Genomic DNA, 15,895 nt, shown 5'->3' with positions numbered 1-15,895 from the left:
TTTCAGTCTCATGATCTGGATCCGCAGTCACTACCTGTCCTAAGTAGATGTATTCCCTTACCACTTCCAGTGCCTCACTACCTATCGTAAACTGCTGTTCTCTTCAGAGACTGTTAAACATTACTTTAGTTTTCTGCAGATTAATTTTTAGACCCACTCTTCTGCTTTACCTCTCCAGGTCAGTGAGCATGCATTGCAATTGGTCCCCTGAGTTACTAAGGAAGGCAATATCATCAGCGAATCGCAAGTTACTAAGGTATTCTCCATTAACTCTTATCCCCAATTCTTCCCAATCCAGGTCTCTGAATACCTCCTGTAAACACGCTGTGAATAGCATTGGAGAGATCGTATCTCCCTGCCTGACACCTTTCTTTATTGGGATTTTGTTGCTTTCTTTATGGAGGACTACGGTGGCTGTGGAGCCGCTATAGATATCTTTCAGTATTTTTACATACGGCTCGTCTACACCCTGATTCCGCAATGCCTCCATGACTGCTGAGGTTTTGACTGAATCAAACGCTTTCTCGTAATTAATGAAAGCTATATATAAAGGTTGTTTATATTCCGCACATTTTTCTATCACCTGATTGATAGTGTGAATATGGTCTATTGTTGAGTAGCCTTTTCGGAATCCGGCCTAATCCTTTGGTTGACGGAACTCTAAGGTGTTCTTGATTCTATTTGCAATTACCTTAGTAAAGACTGTAGGCAACGGACAGTAAGCTGATCGGTCTATAATTTTTCAAGTCTTCGGCGTCCCCTTTCTTATTCGATTAGGATTATGTTAGCGTTTTTCCAAGATTCCAGTACGCTCGAAGTCATGAGGCATTGCGTATACAGGGTGGCCAGTTTCTCTAGAACAATCTGCCCACCATCCTTCAACAAATCTGCTGTTACCTGATCCTCCCCAGCTGCCTTCCCCCTTTGCATAGCTCCCAAGGCTTTCTTTACTTCTTCCGGCGTTACCTGTGGGATTTCAAATTCCCCTAGACTATTCTCTCTTCCATTATCGTCGTGGGTGCCACTGGTACTGTATAAATCTCTATACAACGCATAATGGCAACCAAAATTTCCAAAACTGCACAGCAGCCGTAACTAAGTTGCCACAATTCAGGTTGTCGCTTTCCTTCCACGAGATATTAGGTTGTATATTTGTTGATTACATGCTGCCAATCCCAATGGCAACTACTGCAGGAAGGGCAAAGCACAATGAAAAGAAAAAAATTATACATAATTACAGATAAGGTCCTAACCTCTTAAGAGCATTGGTTCTTGCTAGTTTCTTGAAGGGACGCTACAGGCAAATAGTCAAGCTTAAGTGTTAGATTAATGCTCAAGAATGTCTAAGGCATCAATATTATCGTGAACAGAGCTTCAGTAGGAGACATATTCAGGTGAATGTAGAATTCCATTTATGACACTACCGAAACATTCTTCTAGTATTTGTCTGATGAAGACACCGTAACATCTTATAATGGTGCCACTAGTACTAAACCACTGATAATAAAAGGATCATTGCGCTGTAATTTAAGATGGAAAAAATGCCACTTGACCACTTTGACTCATAGAAAAAGCTCAATCGATGTTACTCGTGATTGGGAGTGGTCAGAAGATTGTGTTTCTACTTGATGCTTTGCCATTTGCAATCACGTAGCGCTACACTGGTTTTCCTGACTCGCAGAGCTCAAACTGCAAGCAGCAGAAAATGCAGAAACAGTGGCTCACTCACTGCAGGCAATTTGAAATGCACCAGAGGAACATGGCCCCTTCAGTTGCGATTTTCTCTGCAATGATATTCTAACAATCCACACTGACGTAGTATTTGCCCTTAGGTGTCGATTTAACAGGTCTGCTTGCTTTATTAAGTACGGTGCAGCTGCCTGCAATAGTGCCGTAGCACAGTCGCTCCATCAAAATGCACCCAGTGTGGCTTGTTTCACCAGCGCACACATGCGAGGGCGAGTGCTGTACCACATGGTGATCAGTTCAAACTACGCTTCCGTCCTCGCACAACATTTGATGGAGCGGCCGTCATACGCGGCAAGCTTGTAGAGTGTAGCTGCTCCACCACATTATCAGAACATTTATTGCCTGCTTATGAAGTGCATACACACGGCTGAACCAGTGGCGACATCCCCGGCAAAAGATAAAGCAAAAGGAAGAGCACACAACACTACCGCGCAGTCCACTTATAACAATGCATAGCTTGTAACGTGTCGACAGTCAATTTATGCACTGGGGCTAGGAGAAAAACAATGTTATGACCGCATGTCGGATATAATTATAAAAATGTTACCTTCCACATAGCATTTTTCATGCATATTGAGCTTGACATTTGCATTGCTAAGTTCCCCTCAAACGAAAAATGCTGAGACGGGGTGGAGAGTTTGCGAATGCGAACTCGTATTTGCCACCATTAGCACGCTGCATGTCCCACCCATGTACACATTGTTAAAGCCATGGAGAGCATCGAGAGTTGGCACAGCTGGCCACAGGATGGTGCCAGCAGCCTCGCGTCCATCTGCGCCACGTAAGACTGTGCTCCATACTTGTCCAAGTAAGAGAAGAAAAATTGAAACGTGAAAAGTGAAGCGCCATGGTGGCGACCACCCTTTCTACAACCTGTCTCAGCGAACATGGAAATGCGCTGAGGAAGCAGCTCCGAAGCAATCAGACAGCCCAATACTACAGTTGACGACCAATAATTTGGACTCGATGGGGAATATAAACCAGGCCAAACTTTTGGATAAGTGAAAAGAAATGTATCCAAAAAGATTGCTTTATTTATGTTATAAGGCACCCTGTGCAAGGACCACGAGGTCGAAGCATTCCTGCACATACTTCCACTTACGTGCAACCATGTGGGCCTGCATTTCTGCCAGTTTTGAGTTGCGCTGTACACTGATGCAAGGACTGCAAAGGCTTCATTCAGATTTGTATTTGAAGGCTTCAGAGTGTAGACGGCACATCATCAAAGTCGGAGTCGCTATTTGACGGTGGGAGAACTTGCTCAATTATTTCGTTATCATTTAGTTCGACACACAACGAAACCATGCTGTCGACGTCTGCAATATCTTCAAATGTAACAGCGGCAGGAATCGGAACACCACAGCCCAGAAGGTCATCAATAATGACCACATTAGAGCTTGTTGCGGTAGGCAGCAGCTCAGCCTCTTCAGCTGTGGAGTCAGGCTCATTCGGACTGCGAGGGCACTGTTGGTACCATTGACACAGCGTTTCTATAACTTCACGAGAAAAACTTCTTGTAGCTAGTAGGGCACTATCTTGAATGCAAAACAAATAAGCACAGCACGGCAGAATACTGTCCGGAAGGCAAACTCAACAAACAATCGCAAGAACGGGCCATGCCTGGGGATGTCAGAATGAGATGTGACGATTGCGATGCTGATCCATTCTTACAATTCAGGCAAAGCCTCCAAGATCAGTATAAGCATTTTAATCTCTGAGGTGAAGAGCAGCGACCAAGGCTAGGCCTCAAAGACTACGACTGAGCGTGCAATCTCTGAGGCCATACTCGATGTCTCGTTAATGTTGCCAGACGAGAAAATGGCGGCAGAGTCAGCGTGTGCTACAGCCCAAGACAGTCTGGACAATGGTATGAAGGGCTAGCAGCTGTCCAAAATATCGGTCGTCTTTACACATTAAGTCTATGGGACCATTGGTGGTGCCATGAAGCTGTCCAAATTACTCAGTACATCCGGATTATTGGTGCCCGATTTATTGGTCGGCAACTGTAGCAGATGGTGCAAACGAAGCACAAAACTGTCACTTTAGATTAAGCCGCAAATTTTGCAAGAATCGAGGAAGTATGAGCTCACACAGTCAACGATTCTGAACCAGGAGCGCCGCGATCATGAAGGCTGAAATCAGTGGCCATGCTTATCAACAGAAAGGGCTGCGGACCCTTTCCACCATAAACAACAGTTTCGGACTGGCTATTTGCACCAGTACAAAATCCCTCATGATATTGACCCGCGGACTTGTTTATCTTTTTCAGGATGAGCACTTTTCACTGTCTAACAAATATTGCTCAGAGCAGGACGTGCCTGCATGTATCAGAAGTTTCTGGAACATTATCGATAGTTCTATGTCCGCTGTCGTCACCGAACCTTGTGTAATCTTATTGCATGTATGCGCGACGCGAATGGGGTACAACTTTCTGGAAGACACGTGGGCACCAGCGATTACTCTGGAATGTTCGATGGCTCGTGTATAAAAGCCGACGCACTTGACCGGCAGATCAGATTTTCGATGATCGCTGACTGTGCTTGCCGCTGTCGCCGTTCTGTAATTGTAACCTCTTTTTGAGGGCACAAGTTCGCCCAATAAAACATTAGTTTCATCATTTCCAGTTTTGCCTTCTTTACCGTCACTGCTACGTGACAATATTGAAACCAGTACAGTGCAAGCCACTGGCATTACGTAGCGCTGCGAGCACATCTGTACTGACAATGCAACAGGTGGCATTTCGATGGAGAAGTTTCTGAGTGCAGACTGCCGCCTCATTCTGCGAAGGTATCTCTGACAAAGCAATTGTTGTTGCAACAGGTGGTGGCAGCGATGCCAGTAGCAAGGCCTACTATATAAGGAAATAAGGCTCGCATTGTATAAGCATGCCATTGTAGTGAATTAGAATTTTTAAGCCGCTTCATAGTGTAGCGTTAGATTGAAGGATTTTGCGTTTTTGCCTGCGCACTGATAATGACGCCATCGATGGGAGATCACGTGGCTATGGGTTGTGTACATAGGTTTGTGTATGCCTTCGAATAAAGTTAGTTGTGAGTTCAGCGCTGTCCTGTTTGTTCCTGCCTTCTGTCTTATTGTCATATTGCGCTGCCCGTTCAAGGTGTTCAACCAGTACCAGCTCGTCCAAATGTCCATCCTTCGACAGTAGCGGTAGTGACTAAGATTGAAAATGGCCCATCTGACCCCACATCCAATTTCCATGTAAAGTGTGTTGTCGTTGGTGGACTTGCTCATTCATTGCATGCACGCCAAAAAATTGCCAACAGCACTCACGCAGCAGCTAGACACTATGCACACTGCACTTGTAAACGTGAAACTGCCGTGAAAGAAAGTGCAGATTTCAGTGCCACTAAAGCTTGACACAAAGCTTTAAAGGTATAACTAGACATTTAATTATTCCGATAGCAATTGTATGGACACTCCAGGCATATTCTTGCCATCCCCGTGATGTTCCATATAAAGTCCAAGAGAAATAACATTGTTGTCACACATCGCATACTTTATGTGCAATAAAAGCGTGCAGGGGTGAGTCAACAATGGCAGCTCAATCTCGCACGCACAAGGGAAAAAAGCAAGGAGGTGGCACGCAGTCTTCCAATGCGTGGAAGGCACTGGGGGAGGGGGGTTTTGCTCCAGCGATAGCTGCACATGGCACTGCTGAGCACAGGCGCATGGGCCCTACCTTGAAAGCGATCTGCGATAGGGACTGAGTGCACCGAGTGCTTATAGCTCTGTGTGCACTGTGTTCTTGCTGCTTAGTTCCCATTGAAGCCAGAGGCGGCAGCACGAAGGTCAATTTACTTGCTGCTGCCACCTCACTTCCTCACTCCAGCCTTTAGACAGTGAATGTGTGCAGTCATCAAGCGAGATGTGTTCATGTTTGCTTGTGTGCACATAACATGCTTGTTAATTTGGCAAGCATGTTTTGCCAATTTGCAACTGCAATGGATGCTTCACCATTCGGGCAAATCTGAGACTTCCTTTTTTACAGCCTACTTTCTACATCTTACTATAGCACAAGTGGAAAATATGGGTTCGGAACTACAAAGCTATGTTTAACAGCTTTTTTTTCTTAACTGTAGTCCAGGTACAGCAATAACCATTTTTTTCTTTTCAATATCATTATAAGTGCACTGCACATTTACAATCGTATTTACACGATTGTAAGTCGACCCCCTCATATCGTGTGTGAGAAAAAAAGAGAGAGCATACCCGAGGGCGCATTCGATAAAGAAAATTTATTAGTAGCTGACATGGTCACTGGACTACTCATCTTCACTAGTGCTGCCATCGTCATCGTTGCTACGGTCCCACAGTGCGTCATCGTCCAGTGAAATTTTACATTTGGCAAACGACCGCACCACGATATCTTGTGGAACAGCAGCCCACGCCGATTGCACCCAACCACATGCAGCCATCAGGGAGGCTCTTTTGACAGGTGCGATTGGCGTAATTTTGCGGTTTTCTGCTGCCAGCCACTCATACTCACGGCAGAGCAGGTCCTTAAACAGGGTGTCTACCAAGTTGACATTTCCAAATTCACCAAGTTTTCCAGGTTTTCCGTGAGTGCCTCTGCAAATTTCCCTGAGCGATGCAGAACTATGTTTTATGTCAAGACGGGCTGAAACCATATCGCCTGATGCTGTCAGTCTAGTAAGCACATGAAAAAAATAAAAAAAGACAATCCAATTTGAATACAAAGGAGTAGTGTTTATGTTATTCAAAAAGAGAATAGAAGGCAGGGGTTAGTAAATTTTACAGCAAATAAAGTGTCTTAAAACAAACTGCAAATGGAATCGGACATTCTCAAATACGAATAAAAATGAGATGCATACAGAAGCAAATATTTTCGAATATGAGTTTTTCTATCAACTGATAGCAAGCTCAGTGGTATGAGGCCCGAACTCTGTCACAACTGAGATTCTCCCTCAACTGCTCGTAAGTCAATCTCAACTGTCCTGACATACTCTCAGCCCACGCACGACGCCTGAGTGTTGTGTTTCATTGCTTTAAAGAGTTTATTTTGGTTTGGATGAGGGACACCTGCATCTCTGCATCACCCAAACCTTTGTTTTTTGAGCTCAAGCTCCTTCAAAACGGCGGCAGCAAGCTTCCTTTCCCGTTTATTCCTCGATGCGTAGGTCATTTCTGTTCTTGTCCTCCTTCCACCACTCATTCGCCCCCAGGACCATTTGAAGCATCTTGGTCAGTTGCACAGTCCACGACCGATTTTTTGAACTCGCTAGGGGCTGCAAAAACGTCCAAAAAATCGGCCAGTTGGAAAAAAATAAATACGTGTCATTTACTGCCCTTAGGGGCTCAAACTGGCACAGGCACGTTCAAAAACACCCTGAAGGCCTGTCGGCGTACGTATTAGGCATATCGGTGCTCGTACTGTGACAAGAAATACTGGGTGCACGCATGTATAATTAAGGAATACATACTGTGTTCCCTGGCAATAGCCCCGTCCCACGCTTGTTATGCTTCGCTGCAATACTTTTGCGTATGCTTCGCTAAGTAACATTTCTGTACAGAGGCGAAGCTGACTTTCGGGAACCGGCATTATGCAACGCACCATGTTTTCCAAGTTTCTAAGCCAATTGCGAGGACCACAAAGGCGGAGTCCGTGCCATTGCTGACAGCAGCTAATTCTTTCAATAAAAAACTCGGCACCCAATGGCAAGAAGTTTCATAGCAGCTAGGCCTAGCGTTGCCGCAGTGGTGGCAACGGCTGCCAATGGATCTGCATGAGAGAGTGCCGGTTCGAGGTGGTGAAGTAAGCAAAACGGCAGCGGTGGTGCCTTTGATTATTGCCATTTCGAACCTGCGGTCACAGCAAAACGTGCAGAAAATCGGATGGCGAAGAGTTCTTGTGTGCGAAATTTAACACGTCCTGATACATTGACTCTATGGGGTAGGTGGTGATGCCACGAAGCCATCCAATTTATCGGGAATCTGGAAAGTCGGTCATTGACTGTACACTGGCAACTCCTCCAGCCGACGACAGCATCAAAGACTATTCATTACAATTCCTGTCTGTTACTTGAGCCAGCATTACCGCGACTTTCGACCCTTTCAATAAAATTGCCGCTAATTTTCCCTGATACAGGCCCAAATTACCTGTGTTTTCCCTGACTTTTCCCAGACTACTCAAAATCCGAGAATTCCCGGTTTTCCCGGTTGGTAGACACCCTGTTAAAAGGCGAAGATCCAAGCTTGTTTCATCAACATGTCGCACTTCATTGGCAGGGACTGATCACGCATTTCAACGACGTACGCCGCAAGCTTAGCCTACAGCTCCAGAAGGCGTCTAGACTTCGGGACGTGGGAAATTCCTCACTTGCATCACTGTGGAAAATTTTGCTTCACTGCAGTCGCCACTCTCGCACCACCTGCTCAGAAACATCGAACTTGTGGCCCGCTGAGCAGCAATTTGTTTCTTCTGCGTAAAAGATGGCAGCCCTCTTGAACACTGCTGCGAACGAGTGCTGAATGATTAGTGGGCCTGGAGCACTCGTGACGACTGAGGAAGCATAGCAGTAGCACGTAGCCGGCAGGTTAAGTGGAGTGCATCCAACCAATGCCTTTCGTCAAACTATAGAGAAAGCTAAGCGCAACAGGGAAAGAGAAACCCACAAGCGGTGTCTACTCTTCCATGAACTACCGATACTCTCCGCAAGCGCCGCCGTTCTGAGGGTGCCACCGCAAATGGAACAGCGGTGCTTCCAGGAACTATCGCCACCCCCCCCCCCCCGTGGGTGTTGCATGCACTGTAGAACTCTCAAAAACGTTGAAAAACCCTTCTGAAAAGCGAACGAACACGCGGGATAGCGAAAAGCTACGAGTAGGACCATAGAGCAAACAAAATTGTAACTACGTTGTAGCTCCTGTTGGTCTCGCTTTTATGGCGGTGCCATGTTTTGGTTTCGATTGTAAGTAGACCCCCCACTTCAGATTTTGAAATTTAAAAAAAGTGGTCGACGTACAATCGTGTAAATACGGTAATTAGAGAATCCTGAATACTGAAATTTGAACCAAAGCTAACAGTGAATAGCATAACATTCTACCAAATATTCAAAAATATTGAATGTTCACCAAACTCTAGTGCTGAGGCGTGAAATGGCATTTGAGAGGAAACATGTTGTGCATAATTTTGAGCGTTCCAGAAGATCGTTGATTTGGGAAAGAAAAACCAGAAAGATTAGATTTCAGCTACAACTAAAATCACTTTTTTATAATTTTGTGCATGTTTATATCACACGAATGAGATTTTACTCTAGATCTTTCATAAGTGACCCACTATTTTTTTCACCAGATATGTGAGCACTTGCCTGCGATGTATGAAATGGACGAGGGTGTCATTAGTGACTCGGTACTCAAAATACAGCTGACTTCCATTAGTTCAACTGCAGTTAATTTGATTCCAACCGAAGGTCCCAACTGGTGCCCCTACATTTCTATGGGTCCAAACTTGGGCTATTTCAATCTCAAAATTAGCCTACACCAAGTTATTCGAACTTATCTGGTCATCTTCACCGCAATACAGATAGATGTGTTATGTGGTGATGCATGCAAAAAAATGAAAATGGCCCACTGTTACATTGACATTGTACGCATTTCTTAATTATACAGACATGCACGTGCCATCTCAGCCCACACTACGAGCACCTACCGTGCATAATGGCAGCCATTCAGAGTGGTTTCTGGCATTGTTGTGGAGATCTCAGTCCTTATTTCGCCTGCCACAAGTGTCTCGTATATGAGACTTAATGGGGTCTAGTATGTATTCCTTAATTATATGTGCGCACATGCAACGTGTACTGAGAGGCAGAAAAAAACCTGCGTTTTGGGAAAGCTAGTGAAAAGGAAGGCGGTAAGATGAAAAACTCAACAAAGCTGAGGAGGCATTCGTTTAAAGCCAACAAAAGAGTGGAGACCTACTTAAACTATCAGGCATCTCGGTGCTCGCAGTGTGGTCAGAAACAGCACGTGTAAGTGTGCAAATTAAAGGAACACATACTATGGCTAGTAAAGGCGCACGCACACTACCAGAAAAACGCACACGGCGTGCCACTGGCGGCAAAACACAGCTGCAGCAGAGTGGCCACACCAAGTGGCAGCGAGCCGCTGTAGCAGTCACGTGACAGTATGAAAATCTTGCCTCCTCTCTTACTCTGTGTGATGGTGCGAGAGGTCCCGTGTTTTCCTTCATCTGCTGACAGATCTGCACAGTGTTTATGTTCTTTGTCCTTCGTTCTTAATGCAAGCTATCTTCTTAACATTATGTTCTTCATTCTTAACGTAAGACAAGGAGAATGAGGTAGGGTGTCGCATCTGTGCCTCTGTATTCAGGATCCGTCTTGTCATACAGAATCGGATATGGTGCACTGTCTCCCAAAAAGACCAAACCAAACAAACCATAACAGGCAGACGATAGAACGAAACAAACGCTCCGGCTAACACTACATGTGAGTACGAATTGAGCGATCGGGTGGTTCTGCATGAAACCAGTTTCCCCTGCGCACGTCACTGAAGGGGACACTCAATAGTCTCCAACGTTCGCAGCTGGCTGCCGCAAACGTATGCTGTCGGTTCGTCAACACCACTCAAGCACGAAATTCTAAAGCGTTCACTGCATTGTTCCCTTGGTAATGCCACTGAAGGACGCACATCTCTGGAACTTACTGTGCAGCAACCGTACCCACTGTCTGTCATATCACTTCCCAAAGATTCAGGCACCTCCTGTGGCACAGATGACATGGATGTCGAGGAGTGGATTTAATGGTATGAGCATGTCAGCAAACAGAACAGGTGGGACGATACACTTATGCTGGCAAATGTGGCATTTTATCTTAAAGGAACCGCACGTGTCTGGACGCATAAGCACAATCTCAACAGCCAGAACCTATGCAAAGAAAAAACTGAGCAACTTGTTTGGCAAGCCCTTGGGTCGTCAGCTAGCTGCTAAAAATGAACTTTGCTTTCACACGCAGTCAACTATTGAATCATGCACTTTATAAATTCAGGATATTCTAGCGCTCTGCCATAAAGTTTACGGCAACATGTTCGAAGCAGACAAGAATCGGGCACATAACTCAAAGGTATCACCAATGAAACATTTAACCTCTTAGTATTCAGAAACTGTGCTACCGTGGATGCCATTGTGAAAGTGTCAGAGTTTCGCACAAGCAAACTCCTACTGCATCGCATAGAAATTCACCAGTCTCCGTAATACTGCCACATCATTATCATATGAAGAACCGCCACCGACTTTACAATCACCTGCTTCAGACACTTAGACATGTATTGATCGTTGTGAAATAGAACTGATTTTACCAGTCCCTCTCGTGCCCAATGTCTCGACTGTCAACCAGCCTATGGTTTCCTTGATTCAAGCAGTGTTTCCATGGGAGGTCGCTAATTTGAAATTTTCCGATGTCTGCACCATGCACGTTCCACCAGTCACATTGAGGAAGCAGCCCTTTTACTCATACCACAATCCCCCTGGGTGAAGGACGCCGGATGATCGCCCAATATGTTTCACGTGCTCTCGAGTTGGGCATATTGCATGGCACTGCTGGAGCCATCAGATCCCCAGCCATATCACCAGCTGGTAAGTCAGACGCTGTTCTTTACCTGGCGTATTATTCTCTTCGAGAGAACCCTCAGTGATGTCAATTATATAGCTAGTTGGCATGCTTGATGTGTTAGCTGCAGTCATAATAAACGCTTTTTGAGTGTAAATGTGATTGTAATCTACTGTTTCCTTGAACGAGACCGCGGTTGATGGGCAAGTGTGTGCCAACTGCGAGGATTGGTGTGCCGAGGCATAGCTGGCATCTCCCCCTTATCGCGACAACTCCAAGCTGCCATGCACCCAATGGCCTCCACAAGTCCTTTACCAGCACCATGGATGGCGCAGCGGTGTTTCCTGCATCCCACGCTCCAGCAGCCACACTTCCAACTGTTTTTGCCGATCAAACTTCTCATACTGAAGGATGAGAGCAAGTAACTTCGTCCTCTCCCGAATAGTTTTTTCTGCATTTACCAACCATAACAGGCTCAAAGTACATGCTTGAAATGGCCAAAAACATGTTAAGTCGAAACTATGTCACGAAATTACTTTATCAAATCTCTAGATTGATAAATGAAAAACTTGTTACAGTCACCGACAGATTTTCCGGACTCCAAAAATTCGGACATGCCCGATTATTCGGTCAGCTTCGCGGCACCGCCATTCCCCCCATAGACCATAATGTATAAAAACTGCCTAAAGTTCGGACACGTTGCAACCTCTCGTCTGGTTTTTCGGACACTCCTTGAGCCAACTCGATCGAGAGCATCATGCACCGACTATGACCGGCGCACAGTTCGACTTGCTGAACGCCATTTGTGTTTTGAACGGAGCCTCCTTGCTGCCCCACGAAGTGGCGCTACTGGAAATCCCCGCTCATCATCATCGTTTCTGCCTGGTTCGATAGAGTGGCTCTACAGCAGTTCCAGTTTCAGCTTAGTAAGCCATGTCAAGACAATCCAGCAGCCGATTTGTTTCTTCGCGCAAGACACTGCGAGCAGGCTACGTTTTTCGTTTGTGCGACTGGTGTCGGCACGGTGGTGTTTGCTTTGTGTGCTGTGTCGAGGTTTCGGTGATCCAACGCGGCGTACGGAAACATCGCGTCAAGTGTCTAATGGCGCCAACAGTGCCCGTGCGTACTTTCATGTGCTCCCTACTGACGCGGAAAATGTTCTGCCGAGACCTGCGCAGTGGTTGCATTGAGATTCCGGACACCGTCTCATTTGAAAGTTTCACAGGTGCTGATACTGCTGTACTGACATGCGCAGAACTCGACGACGGCGAGATCATTCGTCAGGTTTCTGCTGCACCGCCGGACGACGACTCCGAGTCGGAAGATGACGCACAATGTGCTACGCTGCCGTCGCAAGCGGAGCGTGTACAAGCAATGACTGTGCTTTCAGCCCCCTATAGTGACCGTACGACCCTCTCCGAGATTCAGGCTTATCTGACTGCGCGTAAACGGAACAGCGTGCAACGGCGCATTCACGATTTCTTACTAGCCTACTGCCGAGCCCGAATAAGCGCGTGGAAATAAAGGATTTCATTTTTTTTTTCTTAATCTGCTTTTTCGGACACCTGTTTATTCGGACATTTCCGCAGTCCCCGTGAGGTCCGAATAAACGGTCGGCGACTGTACATCGTGGATTTCGTTAAATTGAGGTTCCTTATCCCAATGTTTGACTGTGTGCTTGTAACAAATATGACATGTAACTATTTTTGTATCTGATCTGACTTGGTTATAACTTTCTAGTCTACGACAAAATGGTATACAGAACATACCTGGCGAAGCCCTGTGGCAGCTCCCCAAGGCCGTAGAGCGGGTAGAGGTAAGGAGACTTGCCATACCGGGCAAGCGAGTCACTGTACAGCTTGATCCTCCGGATCAACTCCCCACATGGCCTCTGCAGGTACCTGCACACACACAACATCTTGGCGTTCGAAAAGATATCTCAGGGCCAGTGACAGATAACCAGTGGCGACATCTCTAGCGAAAGACAAGGCAAAATGAGGAGCATGCAATACTACAGTACAGTCCACTTATAACAATACATTGCTTATAACGAGTCGACAAAGTCAATTTATGCATTGATGCTATGAGAAAAAAATGTTACGTTATGACTGCATGTTGGATACAACGATAAAAACTTCACGACTTCTGGATGGCTTATTTCATGCAGACTGAGCTTGACATTTGCATTGCTAACTTCCCCACAAGCGAACAATGCCAAGAGGGAGTGGAAAGTTTGCCTATGTGAATTCGTATTTGCTGCTATTACCACGCTGCGAATCCTGCCTGTGTGCCGATTGTGAAAGCCACAGAGCATTGCGAGTTGGCACAGCTGGCCACAACATGGCACCAGATGCTTTGCGTCTATCTGCGTCATGTATGATTCTGCTCCATACGAGACCAGGGAAGAGAAAGAATTTGAAAATTGAAAAGTGAGGTGCCACAGTGGCGACCGCCCTTTCAACAATATCTCTCAGCGAGCATGGAAGTGCATTGCAGAAGCACCTCCGAAGCAAGCAGACAGCCTAGTATACTAGTAGAAGATGGTGACGACAAAGTGCAAAGCAGTGTCACTTTAGGTTAAGCCGCAAATTTTGCAAGAATCAAGGAAGTATGAGCTCACGCAGTCAACGATTTCGACTATTCTGAACCAGGAGTGCCACGATCAAGACTGGAACCAGTGGCTATGCAGGTCAATGTAAACGGTTGGAGACCCTTTTCCACTATTATTAACCATTATGGGAAATTTGCTTTCTCTGCCAGGACAAAATCCCCATGATAGTGAAACCAACACGGTGTATGCCGCTGACATTACCGAGCTCTCTGAGCTTGTCGCTACTGACAATGCAAAAGTGGCATTTCAATGTAGGGGTTTCTGAGTGCATACAATGCTGCCTCGTTTTGTAAAGGTATCTCCAAAAGGCAATTATCGTCGCGACAGAAGGCACGACGACAGCAGCGGCAGTGATGAAGATATTTACAATGGACCGTCTGACCCCAACCTTTATGTTCATGGAAAGTGCACTGCCATTGATCGACTGGCTCATTCATTTTGAACATGCTAAAGAATTGCCGCCAGCATTTGCGCAGCAGCTGGATGCAGTGCACACCGCAGTTGGGAATCAAACTGCCATGAAAGCAAGTACAGAAGTGTGACTATTTCAGCGCAGCTAAAGCTTAGAGATACTGAATAAAGCTTTTGCCACCGACATATTTAGCATAAATGAAACCTTGGGTGCTGAAATTTGTTAACAAAACCTTGTTTTCAGGCACAAACTAGCAGACAACAATGCATTTAAGGCATTCTCTCCAAAATACTACGTCTAGTGGCCGCGCCGTGAACTAGAACAAGTGACGTTTCTGTGACGTTTGTGCCGGGTACCAGCATGCCAGCCATTGCCCACATCTCTCCACCCGCATGGACACCAGACAGCGTCTCAACTGCGCAGTTGCTTGTGGCTGTATACTTGATTTCATAAGCGGAGGTTGTGCCGAAGTCTTGAAAATCATGTTTTGTGTTGTGTACTGCTTTGCAATGTGATCAGCACAGCACCTGGCACAATGCAGGAGAATGCCTCTACGCTGCTGCGCGCAAAGGTGTGAGAAAAGTATTGTCGGGCAAGACAAGCTCTACCTTTCCGGCAGAGCCGAAGTTTTGAAGGATATGGATTCGCATTGTGCGCCCATCACAGCCATCCTGGGTACCGTCAAAGTATGGCTTTCTGTGCTCCGAACACTTCGAGGACAGTGACTTATTGGACGAGCCCTGCTCTGCTGCAGAGCTGCGGCGTGTCATTGAAAGGGCACTGTGGCATTATAGCAGCAGGGTCCTTGAATACTTTCCATCTGGTAATGAAAGTTCTGGGCCAAGGCTTTGGGGGAGCTTCATATAGCGCCCGCAGTGGACGCACCACAGCACTGGTTTAAGGGGGACGTGGCTTTGAAAATCAACTTCCTTATTTCTTCATGAATTTTTATGAAAATTGGCATAACTGTTTAGAATGTCTCCAAGATGCTTCCATAAAAGTTTCAGAGTGATATCTTGAGAACATTTTATTCAATTTTATTGAGCAGAATTTTTCTTTCTCTTACTTTCTGGAGAGCCTGGGGAACTTAAAAAATGTGATGGAAGGCTTGTTAAGTATTGACTGTATAGCTAAATGCGTGCTGCAGGTCGTGACATTCTTGCGTTCTTTTTTTTAACAACACAAATTTTTTGGAGTGCCATATTTTACGTTACCTTCACATCAAGCACACTTTCAGGGTAGACGAATAGCCGTATCGTAAAATTACAAAGGGTCAAGATAAAGCGAGAATGTAACGACCTGCACTGCAGCCCAAGGAACGCGACAAAAAAAAACGGAGTAAAAATATGTTAAACGGTAAAAGAAATCAGTTCCAGAAGCTGAACAGAAAGGCACAAAAACAGTTCTGACCAAATGGCTCTCAAAGTTTCACCTTCTCTTCAGTTCTCTAAAAGGCACCAAATTTGTAGTCTTTGGGGTGTTTTGTGATGTGGGGCTTCTTGTACATGTGGCCTCTAG

At 45.7% G+C, this 15,895-nt stretch overlaps 1 protein-coding gene across 1 annotated transcript in view; it reads right to left on the bottom strand.

The window, feature by feature from the left end:
- Positions 1-15,895, bottom strand: part of Gdi (GDP dissociation inhibitor) — a 127,759-nt gene that overhangs the window by 46,229 nt on the left and 65,635 nt on the right. Inside the window, exon 3 of the mRNA XM_075704052.1 lies at positions 13,124-13,255. Coding sequence (XP_075560167.1) covers positions 13,124-13,255 — 132 coding nt within the window. The remainder of the gene's footprint in view (positions 1-13,123; positions 13,256-15,895) is intronic.

This window comes from Dermacentor variabilis, chromosome 9, assembly GCF_050947875.1.
Source record: "Dermacentor variabilis isolate Ectoservices chromosome 9, ASM5094787v1, whole genome shotgun sequence".
NCBI lineage: Eukaryota > Metazoa > Arthropoda > Arachnida > Ixodida > Ixodidae > Dermacentor > Dermacentor variabilis.
Note: the sequence above shows the minus strand (reverse complement) of the source record. Positions and strands in the feature narration are given on the sequence as shown.